Source organism: Dermochelys coriacea, chromosome 23, assembly GCF_009764565.3.
Source record: "Dermochelys coriacea isolate rDerCor1 chromosome 23, rDerCor1.pri.v4, whole genome shotgun sequence".
In the NCBI taxonomy this organism is placed as follows: Eukaryota; Metazoa; Chordata; order Testudines; family Dermochelyidae; genus Dermochelys; species Dermochelys coriacea.
In genome coordinates this window covers 13,876,685-13,898,711 of record NC_050090.1, presented here as the reverse complement: position 1 = coordinate 13,898,711, position 22,027 = coordinate 13,876,685, and the positions used below count along the sequence as shown (strand labels likewise).

Sequence of the window (22,027 nt, the reverse complement as noted above, 5' to 3'; positions counted from 1 at the left end):
CTCAGTTTCCCCTTTTCCTGAACCATGGTTTATGTTTTGTAAGTGCCAGGAGCCACAAGCCAGGCCCTGCCTGCTCCTCTAGGCAAGGCTGGACTTGCCCCCCCGCCCTGGGGCGGTGAAAGTGATGCAATTTCCAGCCTGCGTTATGTGATATAAATCATCACCGGACAGGGAAGTGAGTCTAATCTGTGCTTGGCTGCGAGAGGTCGCCCCTCGCATTGATTCCCAGCTCCTGCAAGCAGAGCAGGAAACCCCCTGAGCCCCCCCAAAATCCGTCACCGGGCCCCGCCGCGCTGGGGGACCATGGGGCCCACAACGCTGTTATGGCTGGTGGTTCTGGGTTGCTCAGGCATGACCAGGGGTAAGTGCCAGCCCTGCCAGACCCTGGGGGTGGGGGGGGAAGGTGCAGCCCCCAGTGAATGTGGGGTTTCCCTCAAAGAGGGTGCTGGGTGGAGTCCCAGGGAGCCAGGACGCCTAGGTTCTATCCCTGGCTCTGGGGGGAGTGGGGTCTAGTGGTTTGAGCGGGGGTGGGGTGGGGTCCAGGATGCCGAGGTTCTATCCCCAGCTCTGGGAGGGGAGTGGGGTCTAGTGGGTTGAGGGCAGGGGAGGGCTGGGAGCCAGGACTCCTGGGTTCCATCCCCAGCTCTGGAGCAGGTGGGTGGGGCCAGGCCCGCAGGATGTCAGTTCAAGCCTGAACATGTCCCAGGGCCTTGCCTGTAGCTGGCAGCTGGCTTACGCACTGCTTAGCCTCAGGCCCTTGCAGCCAGCTCGGTGCTCCACCCCAGACATGGGTGCAGCACCCCCCTTCCTGCTGCGGGACTTGCAACCTGCCCCTCTGCAGCCCCGTCTCCGCTCCCCCCAACTCCTTCCCCCGCCCCAACCCCAGAGTGCGTGGGAGGATCTATCACCGACCCTCACCCTGGGGGCTGAAGGAGCCTCTGGGGAATGGGACCCGGGGCCTTTCTGGCTCCCATCCGGCCCCAGGGCAGGGACTGGCTGGCTCAGGGGGGCAGGGAATGGGGCGCGGGGCCTTTCCCCTCTAGAGGGCGCTGGCTCCCACCAGGCCCAGGGCAGGGACGGGCTGGCTCAGGGGGGCCGGGAATGGGGCACAGGGCCTTTCCCCTCTAGGGGGCGCCGGCTCCCACCCGGCCGCAGGGCAGAGACTGGCTGTCTCAGGGTGCATGTGTTTCGGGGAGCTCTCCCTCCCTGCCCCTGTTCTGGGGTGCCCAGGGCTCGGCCTGGCAGAGGAAAGTGATTCATTCTGCAACACCTCATGCAAATCCTGCGGGCGGTTTGAAAGTGCAGCTTGGAGCAGAGCCCTGGGCCCCGGGCGTGTCGGTGCCACGGAAACACACATGAGGGGCCTCGGCTTAGACTGGCAGCGTCCCACCCTGCACCCAGCCAACCCGCAGCTGCCCGGCTGCTTCTCCCCCCTTCCCCGGCTTCGGCACCCAGATGTCGGGCCATGGCCCTGCAGAGCTAGGCACCCACATGCACCCACTCACACGTCTGCACACTCAGCTGGGGAGCCCGGGGCTGGGCTAGCAGGGGGCTGCGGGTCGGGAGTGAGGGGCACCGGCAGGGCTCAGGGCTGGGCTAGTGGGAGGCTGCAGGTCGGGAGTGAGGGGCACTGGCAGAGCTGGGAGGGACACTCTGCGCAGCCTCCTCCCCCCCCCCGGCCTTTGCACACATTCTCTCTTGTGCACAAGGTTTTGCATGAGCCTGATGCACACTCCCACCCCCTCCTGCCGCTTGCCTTGTGACCGTGCACGCAGCCAATGAAATGCCAGCTGAACGGGGGGGGGGTCATCAGGAGAGATGCCCATTGGCTGCTTGTCCCTGGGGGGGCCCTGGCCTGCTTTCTTACCCCTTTCCCTGCTGCATGAGCACTTTTGAGAGGCCCCCCCCATGACACCTGGGCTTCTTTCCCCTTTAAGTGGCCATGGTCCAGGAGGAGACACGCAGCTACCCATGCGAAGCCAGCGCCCCCTCGCACCGGATCGACCTCCCGCCGGACGCTGGGGAAGGAGACAGGAAAATGCAATGGGTGTATGGGGTGAGCTTTTCCGGAGTACGGAGCTGATGAATCACGGCCTCTCTGGGGTGTGGCAGGGGTGGGTTATACGGGAACCCTTCACCCAGTGCTGAGATGCAGCTGTCTCTGGGGTGGAGTGCGGGGGGCTGGTTATACAGGGACTCCTCGCCCAATGCTGAGATTCAGCTGCCTCTGGGGTGGAGCATGGGGCAGCAGCATCTAACACGGTACAAAAAAGTGTGTGTGTGTGTCCCTGCTGCCCCCTACTGGGTGGATCCAGAATTGCCCAGCTGTGTGTCAGAGCCCCCCATACCTCAACCAGAGGAGAGCAATTCCCCGTTGACGCCAGGGAGAGGTCGTGAATGGTAGCCCGTTGTCCCCAGGCACGTGGTCACGACATGTAGAGGGAGGCAGGTCCCTGATCACTGACTGGTCCATCTCTGCCCCACCCAGAACACGGCAATCGCCACCTACCCCCCCAGCCGGCATCTCCCTTCCGTGCTGGACGTGGGCGGATGGGGAATCTCCGTGACAAGCTGCATGAATCTCACCCTGCTTGAGTTCGACGCAATGGTGAGGGGGATGGGGGCAGCAGATAGAAAATGGGGAAGCTGTAGTGGGTTAGAGCGGGGAGGCTGGGAGGTTGGACTCCTGGGTTCTCCCCTTGGCTCTGGGAAGGGAGTATGGACAAGTGGTTAGAGCGGGGGGGTGGCTGAGAGCCAGAACTCCTGGGTTCTCTCATAGATTCATAGATTCATAGATACTAAGGTCAGAAGGGACCATTCTGATCATCTAGTCCAACCTCCTGCACAGCGCAGGCCACAGAATCTCACCCACCCACTCCTACGAAAAACCTCACCTTTGTCTGAGCTATTGAAGTCCTCAAATCGTGGTTTAAAGACTTCAAGGAGCAGAGAAGCCTCCCTCAAGTGACCCATGCCCCATGCTACAGAGGAAGGCGAAAAACCTCCAGGGCCTCTTCCAATCTGCCCTGGAGGAAAATTCCTTCCCGACCCCAAATATGGCGATCAGCTAAACCCTGAGCATATGGGCAAGATTCACCAGCCAGATACTACAGAAAATTCTTTTCTGGGTAACTCAGATCCCATCCATCTAATATCCCATCTCAGGGGATTAGTCCTATTTACCCTGAATATTTAATGATCAATTACTTACCAAAATCCCATTATCCCATCATACCATCTCCTCCATAAACTTACCGAGTAGAATCTTAAAACCAGATAGATCTTTTGCCCCCACTGCTTCCCTTGGAAGGCTATTCCAAAACTTCACTCCTCTGATGGTTAGAAACCTTTGTCTAATTTCAAGTCTAAACTTCCTGGTGGCCAGTTTATACCCATTTGTTCTTGTGGCCACATTGGTGCTGAGCTTAAATAATTCCTCTCCCTCTCCTATATTTATCCCTCTGATATATTTATAGAGAGCAATCATATCTCCCCTCAACCTTCTCTTAGTTAGGCTAAACAAGCCAAGCTCCTTAAGTCTCCTTTCATAAGACAAGTTTTCCATTCCTCGGATCATCCTAGTAGCCCTTCTCTGTACCTGCTCCAGTTTGAATTCATCCTTTTTAAACATGGGAGATCAGAACTGCACACAGTATTCTAGGTGAGGTCTCACCAGTGCCTTGTATAATGGTACTAAAACCTCCTTATCCCTACTGGAAATACCTCTCCTGATGCATCCCAAAACCGCATTAGCTTTTTTCACAGCCATATCACATTGGCAGCTCATAGTCATCCTATGATCAAACAATACTCCAAGATCCTTGTCTTCTTCCGTTACTTCTAATTGATGCGTCCCCAGTTTATAACTAAAATTCTTGTTATTAATCCCTAAATGCATGACCTTACATTTCTCACTATTAAATTTCATCCTATTACTATTACTCCAGTTTACAAGGTCATCCAGATCCTCCTGTATAATATCCCAATCCTTCTCTGAATTGGCAATACCTTCCAGCTTTGTATCACCTGCAAACTTTATTAGCACACTCCCACTTTTTGTGCCAAGGTCAGTAATAAAAAGATTAAATAAGATTGGTCCCCAAACTGATCCCTGAGGAACTCCACTGGTAACCTCCCTCCAGCCTGACAGTTCGCCTTTCAGTAGGACCCGTTGTAGTCTCCCTTTAACCAATTCCTTATCCACCTTTTGATGTTCATATTGATCCCCATCTTCTCCAATTTAACGAATAATTCCCCATGTGGCACGGTATCAAACGCCTTACTGAAATCTAGGTAAATTAGAGCCACTGCATTTCCTTTATCTAAAAAATCTGTTACTTTCTCAAAGAAGGAGATCAGGTTGGTTTGGCACGATCTACCTTTTGTAAAACCATGTTATATTTTGTCCCATTTACCATTGACTTCAATGTCCTTAACTAATTTCTCCTTCAAAATTTTTTCCAGGACCTTGCATACTACAGATGTCAAACTAACTGGCCTGTAGTTACCCGGATCACTTTTTTTTCCTTTCTTAAAAACAGGAACTATATTAGCAATTCTCCAATCATTTGGTACTACTCCTGAGTTTACAGATTCATTAAAAATTCTTGCTAATAGGCTTGCAATTTCAGGTGCCAATTCCTTTAATATTCTTGGATGAAGATTATCTGGGCCCCCCGATTTAGTCCCATTAAGCTGTTTCAGTTTCGCTTCTACCTCAGATATGGTAACCCTCCTTATAGCACCACTGCCTAAGCCATCTGTTGACAGTCATAATCTTGTCACACCTTTGTTGCCCTTCTCTAGGAACAGGCAGGATCCCACTAAAGATCACCTGAGCCTCGATTTCCTTAAGCGTCTTCCCCAGCCTAGCGTAGTCTCCCTTAATACTTTCCAGATAGAATCTAGCCGTATCATTTGTTCCCACATGAAGGATAATTAGGGGATTCTTTCCCTCTCCCTTTAGGATCCTTTTCAACCTCAGGTCTACATCCCGTATCTTAGCACCCGGAAGACAGCACACCCTTCTATTCTCTGGATCAGATCTAGTTACAGACCTGTCTATTCTTCTCACTAAAGAGTCCCCGATCATATAGACCTGCCTTTTCCGGGTGATGGTGCTATTCTCCAGTCTATCCCCTGTTCCCTCTGGCTGCAAGTTCTTTTCATTCCTATTTTCCCTTATAATCCTCTTCAACCCTGGCTCTGGGAGGGGAGTGGGGACTAGTGGTTAGAGCGGGGGGATGTCAATCCTGATTATATTCTCCTTGTTCCCCAGGGTAAGGAGAGAAGGACGCACTACACAGGTGAGCCTCCCTTGGTGTAGCTCTTTGAATTTGTCCCAGTGGTTCCTGGTTGTTTCCACCCCCTGTAGCCCAGCGCCCCCCTAGTGCCACTCTGGGGAATTGGGGTCAGCTTGGGAGAGAGCACCCCCTGCTGAACGACCAGAGAATTGACCCTGTCCAAATGGGGCCTCTCTCACACGTTTGCTTTGTACCTATAGCCCGTCCTGGGAGCCTCCTGGTCTGGAACCAGAGTGACCTGCAGCACTCTGACCCCAACGGTGCCTGGAGACACCCGCCTGGAAACTCAGGTAGGTGCCTCAGTGCAGCAGCTGACTCAGCTCGGAGCCCAGAACTAGTGGGGTCTAGTGGTTAGAGCAGGGGGGGCTGGGAGCCAGGAATCCTGGGTTGTCTCCCCAGCTCAGGGAGGGGAAGAGGGTTAGAGCAGTATATTTTCCTCTCCCATGGTTTCTTTGTGTTGCAGGTGGATTCGGGGCAACCCTCCTGATTTCTCTGCTAACCCGTTATCTCCTCTTCTAGGTGAGTCTCCTAAACTGAACACAGCTCCACCGCTGCCCCTCACTCCCGACCCCAGCCCCCTGCTAGCCCAGCCCTGGGCTTCCCCCTCCCACAGCTCCACCGCTGCCCCTCACTCCCGACCCCAGCCCCCTGCTAGCCCAGCCCTGGGCTTCCCCCTCCCACAGCTCCACCGCTGCCCCTCACTCCCGACCCCAGCCCCCTGCTAGCCAGCCCTGGGCTTCCCCCTCCTAGAGCTCCACCGCTGCCCCTCACTCCCAACCCCAGCCTCCTGCTAGCCCAGCCCTGGGCTTCCCCCTCCCACAGCTCCACCGCTGCCCCTCACTCCCGACCCCAGCCCCCTGCTAGCCCAGCCCTGCCCACCCCCACGCCCCAGCTGTGCTGATTGTCTGAGTGATGGTGCAGAGCCCGAGATGGCTGGACTGAGCCCGAGCCCTGACCCCTGGGGCTGTGGGGACGCAGCCAATGATGCCACAGAGGTGTTGGGTCGATGGCCTGCCTGGAATGGTTGAGGGGAGGGGGGGAGATGTTCACATGTTTTAGGCGTGTTCTAAGCATGTTGGCATGTCTCAGGCATGTTCTGAACCCACCCTTTCCTCTCTCCCTTCCCCCAGCTCTGGGCCCCGGCCCAGTGAAGGTGCCGGGACGTGGAGCATTGCCCCCCACCCCTCCAGCATGACACCAGCGCACCCTTGTCCCTGCCACATGGTGCCCTTGTGTGGCGGCGGACGGTACTGCAGGCTGCGGGTGGCACACGGGCAGCAGCCCCTTAACCCTTTGGGGCTCAGTCTCATTCCCCCCCTCCCTCCCCGTGCAGTTTGGAGGCTGCAGATGGGGGTCTATACACCCCCTGCCCCGGCACAGAACCCAGGCATCTGGGTGGCCTTTTCCCTGATGAGCTACAACTGCCTGAGCAGGTGGGTGGCTGGGCCCAGAGCCAGTAATTAGCATTTCACGGCAACATGGAATTAACCTGCGGAACTCCTTGCCACTGCATGGGGCTGAGGCAAAGAGCTGGAGATTTGAAGGGAGGGTCAGACACACGTATGTTTCATTAATAGAGGAGCAGAGTGGTCCTGTGGATAGGCCATGGGGCTGGGAACCAGGACTCCTGGGTTCTCTCCCTGGCTGTAGGAGGGGAGTGGGGTCTAATGGTTAGGGCAGGGCAGGGATGGGAGCCAGGACTCCACTCAACCTGCTGTGTGACTCTCTGGCCCACCCTGAGTCCCTGCAGCCCTTTAGACAGAATTTTAATATTATTTTATATCCATTTTAATTCATATATTAAAAGTGTTTAAAACCCTGGTCTGCCGGGGTTGGGAAGCAGAAGGGTGCGGCCTGTCCCCCACCCCACATCCCAGATGTACCAGCAGCAGTGGAGGTGACCCTCCCACCCCACCCCAAACTTGTGAGCCTGAAGCACCAGCAGCTGCATCTGGTGATGTCCGCGTGGGAGCAGCCCTACCTCACTCACCACAGGGGGACGACTCCGCCACACTATGCTAAACCTGCTCCATTGCACTGGAGTGCCATGAGGGGGAACCAGCTGGAGGGGCATGGATGCCCCCTGCTGGACACCTTCAGCACCACCTGTTGTGTGTCATTGGCCCCGCACTGCCAGGAGCAGGCAGGGATCCTCCAGGAGGTTCTTTGGCAGCAGAGGGGGAGTTGTGGGTTCTAGCCCCACTGGAAGTTCAGCATGAAAGTGAGTATAAACAGCCCCGATGCCCCACCTCAGGGGTGGACGTATCTCAGCGCTGGGCGAGAGGTCCCTGTATACCCAGTCCCCAAAGGCAGCTGCGTCTCAGCCCCCAGCACTGTGGAGGCCCAGGTTAATGAATTAATTAATAATGAATAATAATTATGACTAATGATAGGGTTGCCCCGTGATCTTGGATCCGGGCGTGACCCTGATACCCTGGTATTTTGGGGATGGCGTTGAGCCATCCCTGGGCGAGGTGGGTCTGCTCTGCCCTTCCTGGCTGGGCCACAGATTTCCCATGTGGCCTTGGGAAAGTTGCTTCATTCCCCCGTGTCTCAGTTTTCCCCTCTGTACAATGGGGAGAATCATCTGTGAGCTCCTCAGGCAGGGACTGTGTCTCACTGAGGGGGCAGTCTGTGCAGGATGGAGGCCCGCTCTCGGTCAAGGATGGGGGTGTGGGGGTCAGTGCATGCCTGGCATGATCTCATGGGGGGTGCTGATCTCATTTTGGGGTGTCTGTGCAGTACCCAGTGTGCTGGGGGGTTCCCAGTTCTGATTGTGGTGCGTGCAGCACTCAGCGGAACAGGGTCCCCCCCAAACCCGGTTACAAACCCTACCCCTGTGTTGAAACACCAGTAAGTCTAGCTAGCCAGCCCGGGGCCCATCTAGTCCGGTATCCCGTCTCTGACAGTGTCAAGGGGGCAGCTCCTTCAGGGGCGGCCACCCACACGTAGTGGCTGATGAGGGGTAACCTGCCCCGGTGAGTGGGGGACTTTGTTCCTCTCTCCCATCATTTATAGCTGCCTCGCAGCTCTGATGGGTAGAACTCGGGATGTGTTCGGGGCCCATATAAATAGCTAGGTGGCTGTATAATGCCCTGCAAAGGGGGTCCCGCTCCATGGCTGGGGTCTCCTGGGCACTATGGCAACACGTGGATACTAGTAATAAATGTCTGCTCCTCGCTGGAATCCTCCTAAGCTCTTGAGCCTCTGCTATATCATGTGGCGGTGAGTTCCGCAGGCCAGGCACATGCCATGGCACAGCTACTCAGCTTGAAACCTGCCACATTTTGAATTCCTGGAATGCCGCCCCTCTCCTCCTGTCAGGGGAAGGGTAAATAATGATTAACTGGGGCACCTCTGAGGTCCCCCCCACCCCACCCCCCAGCGATGTAGTTCACCCTTTCTCTGCAAGCGCTTCACAAGCATTATCTTCGCCTGCACGTGACTCTGTGGCTGCATAATACGGTGCCGTTGCAACGCTCATCTGTTGTGCTCGTAATAAAATGGTTGGATGCTTGAAACCAAACCAAGTCGCTGGATTGCATTGACACATTATTTTGGCAGGGGTTCCCATGGGCTCTTGGTTGTGCACTCTGGTCTGTTATTGTAGGGTCTCTCAGAAGCACTGAGCTTGCTCACAGACCGATTTGTTATTGTAGGGTCTGCCAGAGACACTGGACTTGCTCCCAGACTGGTTTGTTATTGTAGGGCCGCTTAGAAGCATGGGAGTTGCTCACAGTTTGGTTTGTTATTGTAGGGTCTTTCAGGAGCCTAGGTTTGTGGACAGAATGGTTTCTTATTGCGGGGGGTCTCGAGCATTTGGGTTGCATAAACAATGGTTTGTTATTGTGGGGTCTCCCATGGGCTGCTTTGTTATTGCAGGTTCTCTTGGGAGCAAAGGATTGCACAGACTGTTTTGTTATTGTAGGGTCTCTTGGCGGCAGGGGGTTACACACATGCTGGTTTGTTATCGTAGGATCCCCCGAGCCATCTCCTAGCAGCCTGTCCAGATCCACTCCTTGGGAAGATGTATGGGCATGGGGGGGGGCTGAATGGGTGTGGGGCTGTGGGTTCACAGGGAAGCCGGACTCCAATTCAGCCCACCCCCCTTCAGACTAAAACTACAACTCCCATGAGCCCCCATTCTGCAAGGGGGGGAAATTAACCCCCGCCCCCTCCCCTTAGGAAATGGGCGCAGGGAGGAGAAGGGGGAAGCTGCCCACCCGGGTGGCTGCCAATCCCCCATCTGCCCACAGGAGGGAGACAGCTGCCTGCAGACAGCAGGGCTCCAGGCACAACCCAGGGCAGAGATCTAGGGCCTTGCACGGCCTGGGTCTCGATCCCAGGAGGCCCCTGACGTGCAAGGAGCAGCACGTGAGCGGGAGCAGGTTTGGGCCGCTCCGGGCCCCCTGCAGAGCTGCAGGCCTGGCTCCGGAGGGAGTCAAAGCGTGAGGGGCGGAGGAAGAGAGAAAGAGAGAGGGGAGCGTTTATTGGCCCCAGTATTCCCCCATGCTCCACCCCAGAGGGGGCCGCATCTCAGTGCCGGGCGAGGGGTCCCCGGATACCCAGCCCCCGCACTCCACCCCAGAGGGGGCCGCATCTCAGTGCCGGGCGAGGGGGCCCTAGATACACAGTCCCCCACACTCCACCCCAGAGGGGGCCTCATCTCAGTGCCGGTCGAGGGGGCCCTAGATACCCAGCCCCCCTGCGCTCCACCCCAGAGGGGGCCACATCCCAGTGCCAGGCGAGGGGTCCCCAGATACCCAGCCCCCTGCACTCCACCCCAGAGGGGGCTGCATCTCACTGCTGAGCAAGGGGTCCCCGGATACCCAGCCCCCACGCTCCACCCCAGAGGGGGCCGCATCTCAGTGCCGGGCGAGGGGCCCCTGGATACCCACCCCTCACGCTCCACCCCAGAGGGGGGCCACATCTCAGCGCCGGGCAAGGGGTCCCCGGATACCCAGCCCCCACGCTTCACCCCAGGGGGGCCGCATCTCAGTGCCGAGCGAGGGGCCCCTGGATACCCAGCCCTCATGCTCCACCCCAGAGGGGGGCCACATCTCAGCGCCGGGCAAGGGGTCCCCGGATACCAGCCCCCACGCTTCACCCCAGAGGGGGCTACATCTGAGTGCCAGGCGAGGGGTCCCTGGGTACCCAGCCCCTGCGCTTCACCCCAGAGGGGGCTGCATCTCAGTGCCGGGCAAGGGGTTCCCGGATACCCAGCCCCCCGCGCCTCACCCCAGAGGCCTCTTGGCAGCAGGCAAGGCATGAGGCTCTGGTAGCAGCGAGGCCGTGGGCTGCGGTTCATCGATCTGAGGGGTGAGCGGGGCCTGGGATGTTTAGCCGATGCAGGATGCAGCCCGTCCCCTGGGAGCACTTTCCATCCATTGATTCGCCTTTTGCTCTCAGCCGGGCAGCCAGAGCAGCAGCCGGCACAGAAAGAAAGAAAGAAAGAAAGAAAGAAAGAAAGAAAGAAAGAAAGAAAGAAAGAAAGAAAGAAAGAGCTAGGGATGGAGAGAAAGAAGTGATAAAGGTAGGAAGGGAAGGAGGAATTTCTTTCTTTCTTTCTTTCTTTCTTTCTTTCTTTCTTTCTTTCTTTCTTTCTTTCTTTCTTTCTTTCTTTCTTTCTTTTTCTTTTCTTCTGACACATTCACTCACTCTAGTGACCCTACAGCCAGATTCCAGATGCAGACTGGCAGCCAGCGCGGCCAATCCTGCTCAAGCTGAGGGTGGGACTTGGCAGCTTCCCTCCCTCTCCCTCTCGCCCCCCCCCCCCCGCACCCTTCCACCCTCCAGCTTAGCGAGCTCATCCCAGGGCCGGGCCAGGGGCCAAGTGTCTGCAACTCCCACGTGTGTGTGTGTAGGGGGGAGGAACGAGTGAGTGTGACACAGCGATAGAGAGCAAGACCCAGCCAGACCATCCGACTTCAACAAGAAGAAGGGAGCGAGAAAGTCTCTGGAAGGAGTGAGAGAAAAGCGAGGAAAGGGAAAAGGGGGGAAGGAGGGAGAGCGAAAAAGAAGGAAAGGGATCAGCACCAGCGAAGAGATGAAGGGAAGTCTGATCTCAGACAGGTAAGGGGATCCTGGCTGGGCCACGGCGGGAGGGGAGGGGAGGGGCAGGGGCAGGGGAGCCTGTGATAGAGAAATGGGCACTGGGGCTGGTTCCACTCCATCGGGTGTCATGATCCCCAGTGCCCCTGCCAGGTCCATCGCTGCCCCAGGGCTTGGGGCGGGATCGGAGCCATCCCCACTGGGGATGACAAGGAGACCACCAGGGACCAGGCAGGTATAAATGCCCAAGAGAGATGGACACGGGTGTGTGGGGATGGATGGATAGAGGGAGCGGTGTGGGGGAAGGATGGATGGAGAACTAGAAGGGGTTTGTGGGGAGGGTGGATGGATGTATAAATGAGGTATGTGGGGATGGATGGAGAAGTGTGGGGGATGGATGGATGGATAGATGAGGTGTGTGGGATGGATGCATAGATGGATGGATGAGGTGTGTGGGGGATGGATGGATGGAGAGCTAGAGGGTTGTGTGGGGGTGGATGGATACGGAAGATGTGGGGGATGGATGGACAGATGAGGTGTGGAAGGGGATGGATGGATCAGGTCTGGGGGATGGATGTATGGATGGAGAGCTAGAAGATGTGTGGGGAGGGTGGATGGATCTGTGGATGAGGTTTGTGGGGATGGATGGATATGGGAGATGTGGGGGGATGGATGGATGATAGGTTTTTGGTGGGAGGAAGATTCTATAGCTAGCTTGACAGAGGAACATGGGGCTTGATGGATGAGGGGTGGATGGGGATAGATGGATGGGGATAGATAGATGAGTGTGGATGGAGATAGATGGATGAGGGGTGGATGGGGATAGATGAATGGAGGTGGATGGGGATAGATAGATGAGTGTGGATGGAGATAGATGGATGAGGGGTGGATGGGAATATATGGATGGGGGTGGATGGAGATAGATAGATGAGTGTGGATGGAGATAGATGGATGGGGATGGATGGGGATAGATGGATGGGGATAGATGGATGGGGGTGGATGGGGATAGATGGATGGGGGTGGATGGGGATAGATGGATGAGGGGTGTGTGGAGATAGATGGATGGGGGTGGATGAGGACAAATGAATGGGGGTGGATGGCGATAGATGGATGAGGGGTGTGTGGAGACAGATGAATGGGGGCGATAGATGGATGAGGGGTGTGTGGAGACAGATGAATGGGGGCGATAGATGGATGAGGGGTGTGTGGAGATAGATGGATGAGGGGTGGATGGAGATAGATGAATGGGGGTGGATGGGGATAGATGGATGAGGAGTGTGTGGATATAGATGGATGAGGGGTGGATGAGATAGATGGATGGGGGTGTGTGGCGATAGATGGCTGAGGCGGGGGGTGGGGGCGTGGATGGACAATGAGGGGCCAGGGATTGGGAGCCAATGAGGGTGGAGGGGGGAAGAGGGATCCACTGAGCAGGCTGGGGGATGGGGGCCAATGGGAGGGATCCCCGGGGGACAAGGGAACAGGAGGCCAATGGGGTGCCGGCAGGGGAGGGGGATACAACCACTGATTTAGTGTTGCCACCAAAGTGCTGCTGACCCCAGCCTCAAGACGGGGCAGGGGCCTGGGGCCTCCCTCCCTTGACATGACCCGTACTGCGCCGGGCAGTGTCTCCCAGATCCAGCAGGGACCGGCCTGGTTTAGCTCAATGTCCTTCAGCCGGCAGCTCAAGGACAGAGCCTGGAGGCTCCTCCTGGCACTGCCCCCTCCATGGCAGTTCTGGGGGGCACTGGCTGAATGAGAGGGGGAGGGGGGCTGTGAGCGGGTGTGGCAGTGCCAGCTGCTCTTGCCCAGCCCCTCACAGTCTCAGCAGCCACCATGTATGGGGCAGGGCAAGGCTGCCCCCAGCTCAGACCGGCAGAGACTGTGGGAGGGTTCTCGTTTGCTGTGGGGTGCGGGGCACTTGTCCGGCTTCTCTGGGCATTGCTCACGTAACCAATTCCCCAGCACTGAGGGGGTTATGGAGCCTGGCGGCGGTGGGGGACAGGGAACAGCCCCACTGGCAGGGATCCCAGCCTGGAAGGGGCTGATCCCAGGGGGCCAGGAGAGGGGTTGGGGTTTCGGGTAGGTGGGCCCATGAGGCTGGTGCTCCCCATTCCCAGCCCCCCTCCTGTTCTCCCACACCAGGGTCCCCCCTCCCCACACCAGGTGCTCTGGGCACCCCACCTTCCTCAGCCGTGCCAGCCTCAGTGTTCCCCTCTAGCTCACCCATCAGATCTGGGCTGGCCAGGGGGAGATGCCTTGCCCTGGTCACTCGGGGTGGCTGATCAGAGCCGTTGCTTCAGGCCACAAGCTCCTGCAGTGGGTGCGGTGACATAGACTGGCCCCTGCTCCATCCCTCCTGCCCTCCTCACACCTATGGGGTGCTCAGTCCTGGCCTGGGAGCCGGGGGGTGGGGGACGATGGGCCCAGGGAGGAAGTTTAGCTGGATTAAACTCGATGTGGGGGCCAAGGAGGGGACCAGCTGGCTCAGAGAAGTGGAGAATGGGACAGGGGGACCCCATGGGAAAAGGGGTAAACAGTGAGGTGGCAAAATTTGCAGATGATACAAAACTACTGAAGAGAGTTACGTCGTGGATGGATGGCGAAGAGCTACAAAGGGATCTCTCGAAACTGGGTGACTGGGCAACAAACCGGCCGATGAAATTCCATGTTGATCAATGCAAAGTAATGCACGTTGGAAAGCTTAATTCCATCTATGCATATAAAAAGGATGGGATCTAAATTAGCTGTTACCACTCAAGAAAGGTTTCAGAGTAGCAGCCATGTTAGTCTGTATCCGCAAAAAGAACAGGAGAACTTGTGGCACATTAGAGACTAACAAATTTATTTGAGCATAAGCTTTCGTGGGTGAAAACCCACTTCATCAGATGCATAGAATGGAACATATAGTAAGAAGGTATATATATATATATATATATATACACATACAGAGAACATGAAAAGGTGGAGTAAGAGGCTAATTAATTAAGAGGAGCTATTATCAGCAGGAGAAAAAAACATTTGAAGTGATAATCTAGATGGCCCATTTAGACAGTTGACAAGAAGGTGTAAGGACACTTAACATGGGGAAATAGATTCAATATTTGTAATGACCCAGCCACTCCCAGTCTCTATTCAAACCCAAGTTAATGGGATCTCATTTGCATATTAATTCAAGCTCAGCAGTTTCTCGTTGGAGTCTGTTTTTGAAGCTATTCTGTTGCAAAATTGCCACCTTTAAGTTTGTTACTGAGTGGCCAGAGAGGCTGAAGTGTTCTCCTACTGGTTTTTGAATGTTATGATTCCTGATGTCAGATTTGTGTCCATTTATTCCTTTGCGTAGAGACTGTCTGGTTTGGCCAATGTACATGGCCGAGGGGCATTGCTGGCACATGATGGCCTATATCACATTGGTAGATATGCAGGTGAACAAGCCCCTGATGGTGCAGCTGATGTGATTAGGCCCTATGATGGTGTAACTTGAATAAATATGTGGACAGAGTTGGCATCAGGCTTTGTTGCAAGGATAGGTTCCTGGGTTAGTGTTTTTGTTGTGTGGTGTGTGGTTGCTGGAGAGTATTTGCTTCAGGTTGGGGGGCTGTCTGTAAGCGAGGACTGGTCTGTCTCCCAAGATCTGTGAGAGTGAAGGATCATTTTTCAGGATAGTTGTAGATCTTTGATGATGCGTTGGAGAGGTTTTAGTTGGGGGCTGAAGGTGATGTCTAGTGGCGTTCTGTTATTTTCTTTGTTGGGCCTGTCCTGTAGTAGGTGACTTCTGGGTACTCTTCCGGCTCTGTCAATCTGTTTCTTCACTTCAGCAGGTGGGTATTGTAGTTTTAAGAACTCTTGATAGAGATCTCGTAGGTGTTTGTCTCTGTCTGAGGGATTGGAGCAAATGCGGTTATATCTTAGGGCTTGGCTGTAGACAATGGGTCGTGTGATGTGTCCTGGATGAAAGCTGGAGGCATGTAGGTAAGTATAGTGGTCAGTAGGTTTTCGGTATAGGGTGGTGTTTACGTGACCATTGCTTATTAGCACAGAAGTGTCCAGGAAATGGATGTTTTGTGTGGACTGGTCCAGGCTGAGGTTGATGGTGGGATGGACATTGTTGAAATCATGGTGGAATTCCTCAAGGGCTTCTTTTCCATGGGTCCAGATGATGGAGTCATTGTGGAGAGTTCTCTGAAATCATCCACTCAATGTGCAGCGGCAGTCAAAGAAGCGAACAGAATATTGGGAATCATTAAGAAAGGGATAGATGATAAGACAGAAAATCTCATATCGCCTCTATATAAATCCATGGTACGCCCACACCTTGAATCCTGCATGCAGATATGGTCGCCACATCTCAAAGATATTTTGGAATTGGAAAAGGTTCAGAAAAGGGCAACAAAAATGATGAGGGGTCTGGAACGGCTCCCATATGAGGAGAGATTAATAAGACTGGAACTTTCCAGATTGGAAATGAGACGACTCAGGGGGGATATGATAGAGGTCTATAAAATCACGACTGATGTGGAGAAAGTAAATCAGGAAGTGTTATTTACTCCTTCTCATAACACAAGAACTAGGGGTCACCCAATGAAATGAATAGGCAGCAGGTTTAAAACAAACAAAAGAAAGTATTTCTTAACACAACACACAGTCAACCTATGGAACTCCTTGCCAGAGGATGTTGTGAAGGCCAAGACTGTAACAGGGTTCAATAAAGAACTAGATAAGTTCATGGAGAATAGGTCCATCAATGGCTATTAGCCAGACTGGGCGGGGATGATGTCCCTAGACTCTGTTTGCCAGAAGCTGGGAATGGGTGACAGGGGATGGATCACTGGATGATTCCCTGTTCTGTTCATTCCCTCTGGGGCACCTGGCATTGGCCACTATCATCAGAAAGGATACTGGGCTAGATGGACCTTTGCCAGAGATTAGATATTGACTTTGTTGTGAAATGCCACTTACAACCCTCCCCCTTCCCTCTGTTGCATGGAAGCTACTGGGGGGACAGGGATGGGGTGGTGGCGGCTGTGGGGGCGGGTGAATGGCTCAGGGCAATCCCAGGTCCCTGCGGTGGGGGGAGGCTCTAGACACACGTCTGTCCCTCTCCCCTGCCAAATTCTCATTGCAGAGTTAGAGCCTGGGCTTGACCTCTAGCTTGGGGAGGGGAGTGGGGTTGAGAGGTTAGGACAGTATGCGGGGGGGGGTTGGGAGCCAGGACACCTGGCTTCCATTTCTGGCTCCCTTGCTGTATGGTGTTAGGCAAATCCCTGCCTCAGTTTCCCCTTGTGGAGAATGGGGACGGTATACTGAACCATGTCCCTGCTTGGTGATGGTGGTGGTGGGGATTAATTTGCCTTTTGTGGGAAGACACGCCCTAGGAAGCCAGACCTGAGTGTGGAGTCCTGGGGCAGGGGGTGTCTCTCAAAACCCGTCTCTTTTCTGGGGCCTCTTTCCCTCCACAGCCCCCAGAACTCCCCGGGACCATTCTGTGCACCCGCAGTCTCTTGTATAAGCCCATCTCACGCCTCTCTCCCCGACTCTGTCTGGTGATTCCCTCTTAGACAAGGAAAGGGGCAGGATACTGGGGTAGATGGGCCTCTGGATCAGATTCAGGGGGGCAGGGAAGGGGCAGAATACCAGGGTAGATGGGCCTGTGTGGCTGATCCAGGGGGGCAGGGATGGGGTGGGATACAGGGGTAGATGACCCCATGGATCTAATCCAGGGGGCATGGAGCAGGCAAGATACTGCTGTAGATGGGCCCATGTGACTAATCCAGGGGGGCATGGATGGGGCAGGATACCGGGGTAGATGGGCCCATGGGTCTGGCGGGCAGGATACTGGGATAGATGGGGCTGATCCAGGGGAGCGGGGCACCGTGCCCCATGCCACACCACTGCCCTGGCCACCTGCCATCCCCCCCAGAGCCCCACGACCCCCTCTCCTCAACCCTGCCCCTCCATCTCTCTCTCCCCAACCCCTCCAGGCTGGGCAGGACCATGGGGCCGCCCCGAGCCACCGTCTCCCACTAACCGCCCTGCGCCCGCCGAGCCGCCGAGCCGGGGGGCGTCCCGGGCCATGGGGCCGGAGCCGCTGCGGGACGAGGAGGAGGAGGACGGGGGGCCCCCCCGCCGCAGCCGCTTCGTGAAGAAGGACGGGCACTGCAACGTGGAGTTCGTCAACCTGGGGGAGAAGAGCCAGCGGTACCTGGGCGACCTGTTCACCACCTGCGTGGACGCCCGCTGGCGCTGGCTGGCCCTGCTCTTCTCCCTGGCCTTCGTGCTCTCCTGGCTGCTCTTCGGCCTGGCCTTCTGGCTGGTGGCCGCCCTGCACGGCGACCTGGGCCCCGCGCCCGCCCTGCGCCCGCCCTGCTTCACCCAGGTCACCGGCCTGCTGGGCGCCTTCCTGCTCTCGCTGGAGACCCAGACCTCCATTGGCTACGGCTCGCGCAGCGTGACCGAGGAGTGCCCGGCCGCCGTGCTGGCCGTGGTGCTGCAGTGCGTGGCCGGCTGCCTGCTGGACGCCTTCCTGCTGGGGGCCGTCATGGCCAAGATGGCCAAGCCCAAGAAGCGCAACCAGACGCTGCTCTTCAGCCGCTGCGCCGTGGTGGCCCTGCGGGACGGCAAACTCTGTCTCATGTGGCGCGTGGCCAACCTGCGCCACAGCCACCTGGTGGAGGCCCACGTCCGCGCCCAGCTGCTGCAGGTGGGGGCCGGCGGGCGTGGGGGGGGGCGAGGGCTGTGGGAGGGCAGTGGGGTCTAATGGTTAGAGCAGGAGGGGGCTGGGAGCCAGGACTCCGGGGTTCTCTCTCTGGCTCTGGGAGGACAGTGGGGTCTAGTGGTTAGAGCAGGAGGGGGCTGGGAGACAGGACTCCTGGGTTCTCTCCCCGGCTCTGGGAGGGGAGTGGGGTCTAGTGGTTAGAGCAGCAAGGGGCTGGGAGACAGGAGTCCTTGGTTATGTCCCTGGCTCTGGGAGGGGAGTGGGGTCAGGGGGCCAAAGCGGGCAGGGATACGGCTCCAGTGGCCGAGAATGGGGAGTTGACGGGGTGGGGGGTGGGGTCTCCCCACTTCTGTCCCATCACTAACCCCCCGCCCCGTCCCCACCCCCAGCCCCGTGTGACCCCCGAGGGCGAGTTCCTGCCCCTGGACCAGCGGGACGTGGACGTGGGCTTCGACAGCGGCACCGACCGCCTCTTCCTGGTCTCGCCCCTCACCGTGGTGCACCAGATCGACGACGCCAGCCCCTTCTACGGGCTGGGGCCGGCCCAGCTGGCCCGGGCCGACTTCGAGCTGGTGGCCATCCTGGAAGGCATGGTGGAGGCCACGGCCATGACCACGCAGTGCCGCACCTCCTACCTGCCTGGCGAGCTGCGCTGGGGCCACCGCTTCGCCCCCGTCCTGGCCCGTTGCCGCCGCGGGCGCTACCGGGTCGACTTCCACCACTTCCACCGCACCTACCCGGTGCCCGGCACCCCCCGCTGCAGCGCCCGGGAGCTGGGGCAGCAGAGCCCCGGCCCCGCCGGCACCCCCCGCGCCTCCTTCTGCTACGTCAACGAGCTGGCCCTGCGCGAGCAGCAGCCGGACGAGGAGGAGGAGGACGGGGCCACGGAGACGTGATGGGACGGCGCCTGCGGGGAAGGGGGCTCGTAGGGCGCCATTCCGTGGGGCTGGATGGGGAGGGGTTGGGGGTCAGTTCCTGGGGGGTAGGTGAGTTTGGGGGTAGGGGGCAGTTCCTGGGGGGGGAGGTGAGGTTGGGGGAGTCAGTTTCTGGGTGTTGGAAGGGGTGGGGGGCAGTTCCCTTGGGGGTTGGCTCCTGGGTGCTATTGGAGGTCAGTTCTTGCAGGGGGGCTGGGAGGAAATTCCTGGAGGGCTGGTTGTCAGGGGGGTTCAGTTCTTGGGGGGCTGGGGAGGTAGTTCCTGGGGTTGGTTGTTGGGGGGTCCATTCCTAGGGGGCTGGGTGTTGTGGGGAGTTTATTGGGGTTGGGTTTTGGGAAGGTCCTGGCGGCCTGGTTGTTGGGCGGGGGGTTGTTCCTGGCAAGCTGGGTGTTGGGGTAGTCAGTTCATTGGGGTGTGTGGGGGGTCAGTTCCCAGGTGGTGGTTGTTGGGGGATCCGTTCCTGGGGGGCTGAAGGGGCAGTTGTTGGGGACTAGTTGTTGGGGCTGGGATGGAAGGAGCAGCCCCAGCTAGACTGGGCAGATCCTGACTCTGCCTGTCCGTCTGTCTGTCCATCCGTCCGCCTGTCTGTCCCCCAAAATGGCCCCAAAGCGACGACTGGTGACACAGAAATAAAGAGGATTTGGAGAGGGAAACTGGCTCTGTCTGATTATTGGGTGGTGAATGGGGTTTGGTGGGTGTCACTGCACCCCCCAGGACCCTCCCCACCCCATCTGCTAATGCTGCCCCCCGGGGACTCCCCCACCCCATCAGTCAATGCTACCCCCAGGGACTCCCCAAACCCTGTCATCCAACGCTGTCCCCCTGGCATTCCCGTCACCCAACGCTGCCCCCACAGGGTCCTCCCCACCCTATCAGCAAATGCTGCCCCCCTGGAAGCCCCACCCCAGGGATCACCCTCTCCCCAGCTCTGCAGTGGGCGGGAGGGGGCTGTTCAGGTGGTTCCTGGCTCGGGCTCAGATGCCCAAAATAACCAGCAGCAGAACCCATTTACTAGAAATAGAGATTCCGGGGGGGCGGGTGATGGAAAGTTTGGGGAGAGTTGAGGGATGGAGAAGGGATGACAGACGGATGGATGGATGATAGAGGGAGGATGGAGGGATGATAGAGGGAGGAATGATAGAGGGATGGATGGAGGGATGATAGAGGGAGGAATGATAGAGGGATGATGGAGAGGGATGATAGAGGGAGGGAGGGAGGAATGATAGAGGGATGATGGACAGAGGGATGATAGAGGGAGGGATGACAGAGGGATGCAGGGATGATGGAGGGATGATGGATGGAGACAGGTTTGATAGAGAAATGGAGGGAGGGATGCAGGGACGATGGAGGGAGGGAGAGAGGGAAGGAGGGATGATGGAGGGATGCAGGGAGGGCTGATGGAGGGTTTGAGGGAAGCTGGAGGAGGGCTGGGAGCTCAGCTAAAGCTGACAGAGTTTCAATCACTAATCCCGGCCCCCGAGCCAGGGAGAGGGTGCCCTACTAACACCGCCCAGCCCAGCTCCTTCCACCCCCCGCCGTCCCCCCAGCCCGGGCCAATCCCCCTCCCACAGCCCAGGCTGTCCATGGGGCAGGGTGTGGGGGACCTCGGTGCTCAGCACCCACTCCAGCCCCTGCCAGGCGCTGCCGCGGGCGTCTCTCACACCTTGTCCGGGCGATAAGGACAGGCCCAAAATAACCCCTCAAGTGCCCCTAATCTTGGGTCATGGGATGGGGGTGGGCTGGGATGGGGGGAGGGGCGGCGCTGTCTGATTGGGCCCATCCCGCAACAAGGGGTGACCCCGGGGAAGGGGGCCCAGTCCAAATCCAGCCCTCCCCCGTTCCTGAGCCAGAGGGCAGGAGATCAGAGATGGGGATTAGTGTGTGTGGGGGGGACACGGACAGCTGTTCCCCCAGCCCCCACCCCCAGCCCCAGCTGCTAATTCCATCCTTGGGCATCCAGCCTGGTCCTTCCCTCGTCATCAGGGACACGGGGCTTGGCAGGGCGATGGGGTCACAGGCTGCCAGCCAGATGCTGCCAGCTGTCCCTGCCAGTGCCCTTCACTCCCGACCCACAGCCCCCCGCTAGGTGCCCCCAGCTCTGCCGGTGCCCCTTATTCCCACCCACAGCCCCCCGCTAGGCCCCTCCTCCAGCTCTGCCGGTGTCCCTCACTCTCAACCCACAGACCCCCACTTGCTCCCTCTCCAGCTCTGCCGGTGCCCCTCTCTCTTGACCCACAGCCCCCCGCTAGGCCCCCCTCCAGCTCTGCCGGTGCCCCTCACTCCCACCCACAGCCCCCCCCTTGCCTCACCCCACAGCTCTGCTGGTGCCCCTCACTCTCAACCTGCAGCCCCCCGCTAGTCCCACCCCCCAGCCCTGGAGGTGCCCCTCACTCCCGATCCACAGCCCCTTCTAGGCCAGCCCTTCCCTGCCCAGTGGTCCTCCTTGCCCCCCCCGCCCCGAGTCATTTCAGACCCCTGGGAGCTCTGCCTCCCCCCACAAAATAACCATTTCTCAGAATAGCCCGGGGATGGGCGGCTGCAGCTGTGGAGGGGTTCACCCCCATTTTCCCAGCCCAGGGGGTAGACGGGGCCCCTGGGTCCCTAAGCTAGGTTCCCAGCTGGTCCCCTTGGATCCTGCAGAGACCCCCGCAAGTGAGCTCAGATCGCCCCCTGGTGGCCTCACGGGCACATGGCAGGGCTGTCTATGGGGCTGTCCATGTGGGTGTCTATGGGGCAGAGGGGATGGAGGAGGGAAGAGGAGGTGGTTATGGGGTGAAGAAGGGAGACTGTGGCTATGGGGGTTTCTATGGGACAGAGAGGGTGGAGGAGGTGTATATGGGGGTGGCTAAAGGGTGGAGGGAGTGGCTATGGGGCAGAGGAGGGAGGGAGTGTCATTGGGGATGTGTCTATGGGACAGAGGAAGGTGTGTCCATGGGGGTGTCCATGGGGTGGAGGATGGAGGAGGGGGTGGCTATGGTACTGTCTATGGGGGTGTCTAGGGGTGGAGGTGGGGGATGTCTATG

The 22,027-nt window shown here is 57.7% G+C and overlaps 4 protein-coding genes across 4 annotated transcripts in view; all 4 read left to right on the top strand.

The window, feature by feature from the left end:
* Positions 1–22,027, top strand: part of LOC119847133 (immunoglobulin superfamily member 1-like) — a 660,993-nt gene that overhangs the window by 24,297 nt on the left and 614,669 nt on the right. The window lies entirely within an intron of this gene.
* Positions 1–22,027, top strand: part of LOC119847459 (leukocyte immunoglobulin-like receptor subfamily A member 6) — a 652,437-nt gene that overhangs the window by 15,741 nt on the left and 614,669 nt on the right. The window lies entirely within an intron of this gene.
* Positions 1–22,027, top strand: part of LOC119846912 (immunoglobulin superfamily member 1-like) — a 615,137-nt gene that overhangs the window by 7,378 nt on the left and 585,732 nt on the right. The window lies entirely within an intron of this gene.
* On the top strand, positions 5,775–18,998 carry KCNJ14 (potassium inwardly rectifying channel subfamily J member 14). Its single transcript, XM_038381599.2, has 3 exons — positions 5,775–5,822; positions 17,336–18,054; positions 18,459–18,998. Exons 2-3 carry the CDS (start codon positions 17,428–17,430, stop codon positions 18,963–18,965), a joined length of 1,134 nt encoding a protein of 377 aa, XP_038237527.1. The 5' UTR covers positions 5,775–5,822; positions 17,336–17,427; the 3' UTR covers positions 18,966–18,998.

Coding starts and splice junctions, on each gene's coding strand:
- KCNJ14 (XM_038381599.2), top strand. CDS start 17,428: ATGGGGCCGGAGCCGCTGCGGGACGAGGAGGAGGAGGACGGGGGGCCC. Junction 18,055..18,458: donor TCCGCGCCCAGCTGCTGCAG/GTGGGGGCCGGC, acceptor CCCCACCCCCAG/CCCCGTGTGACCCCCGAGGG.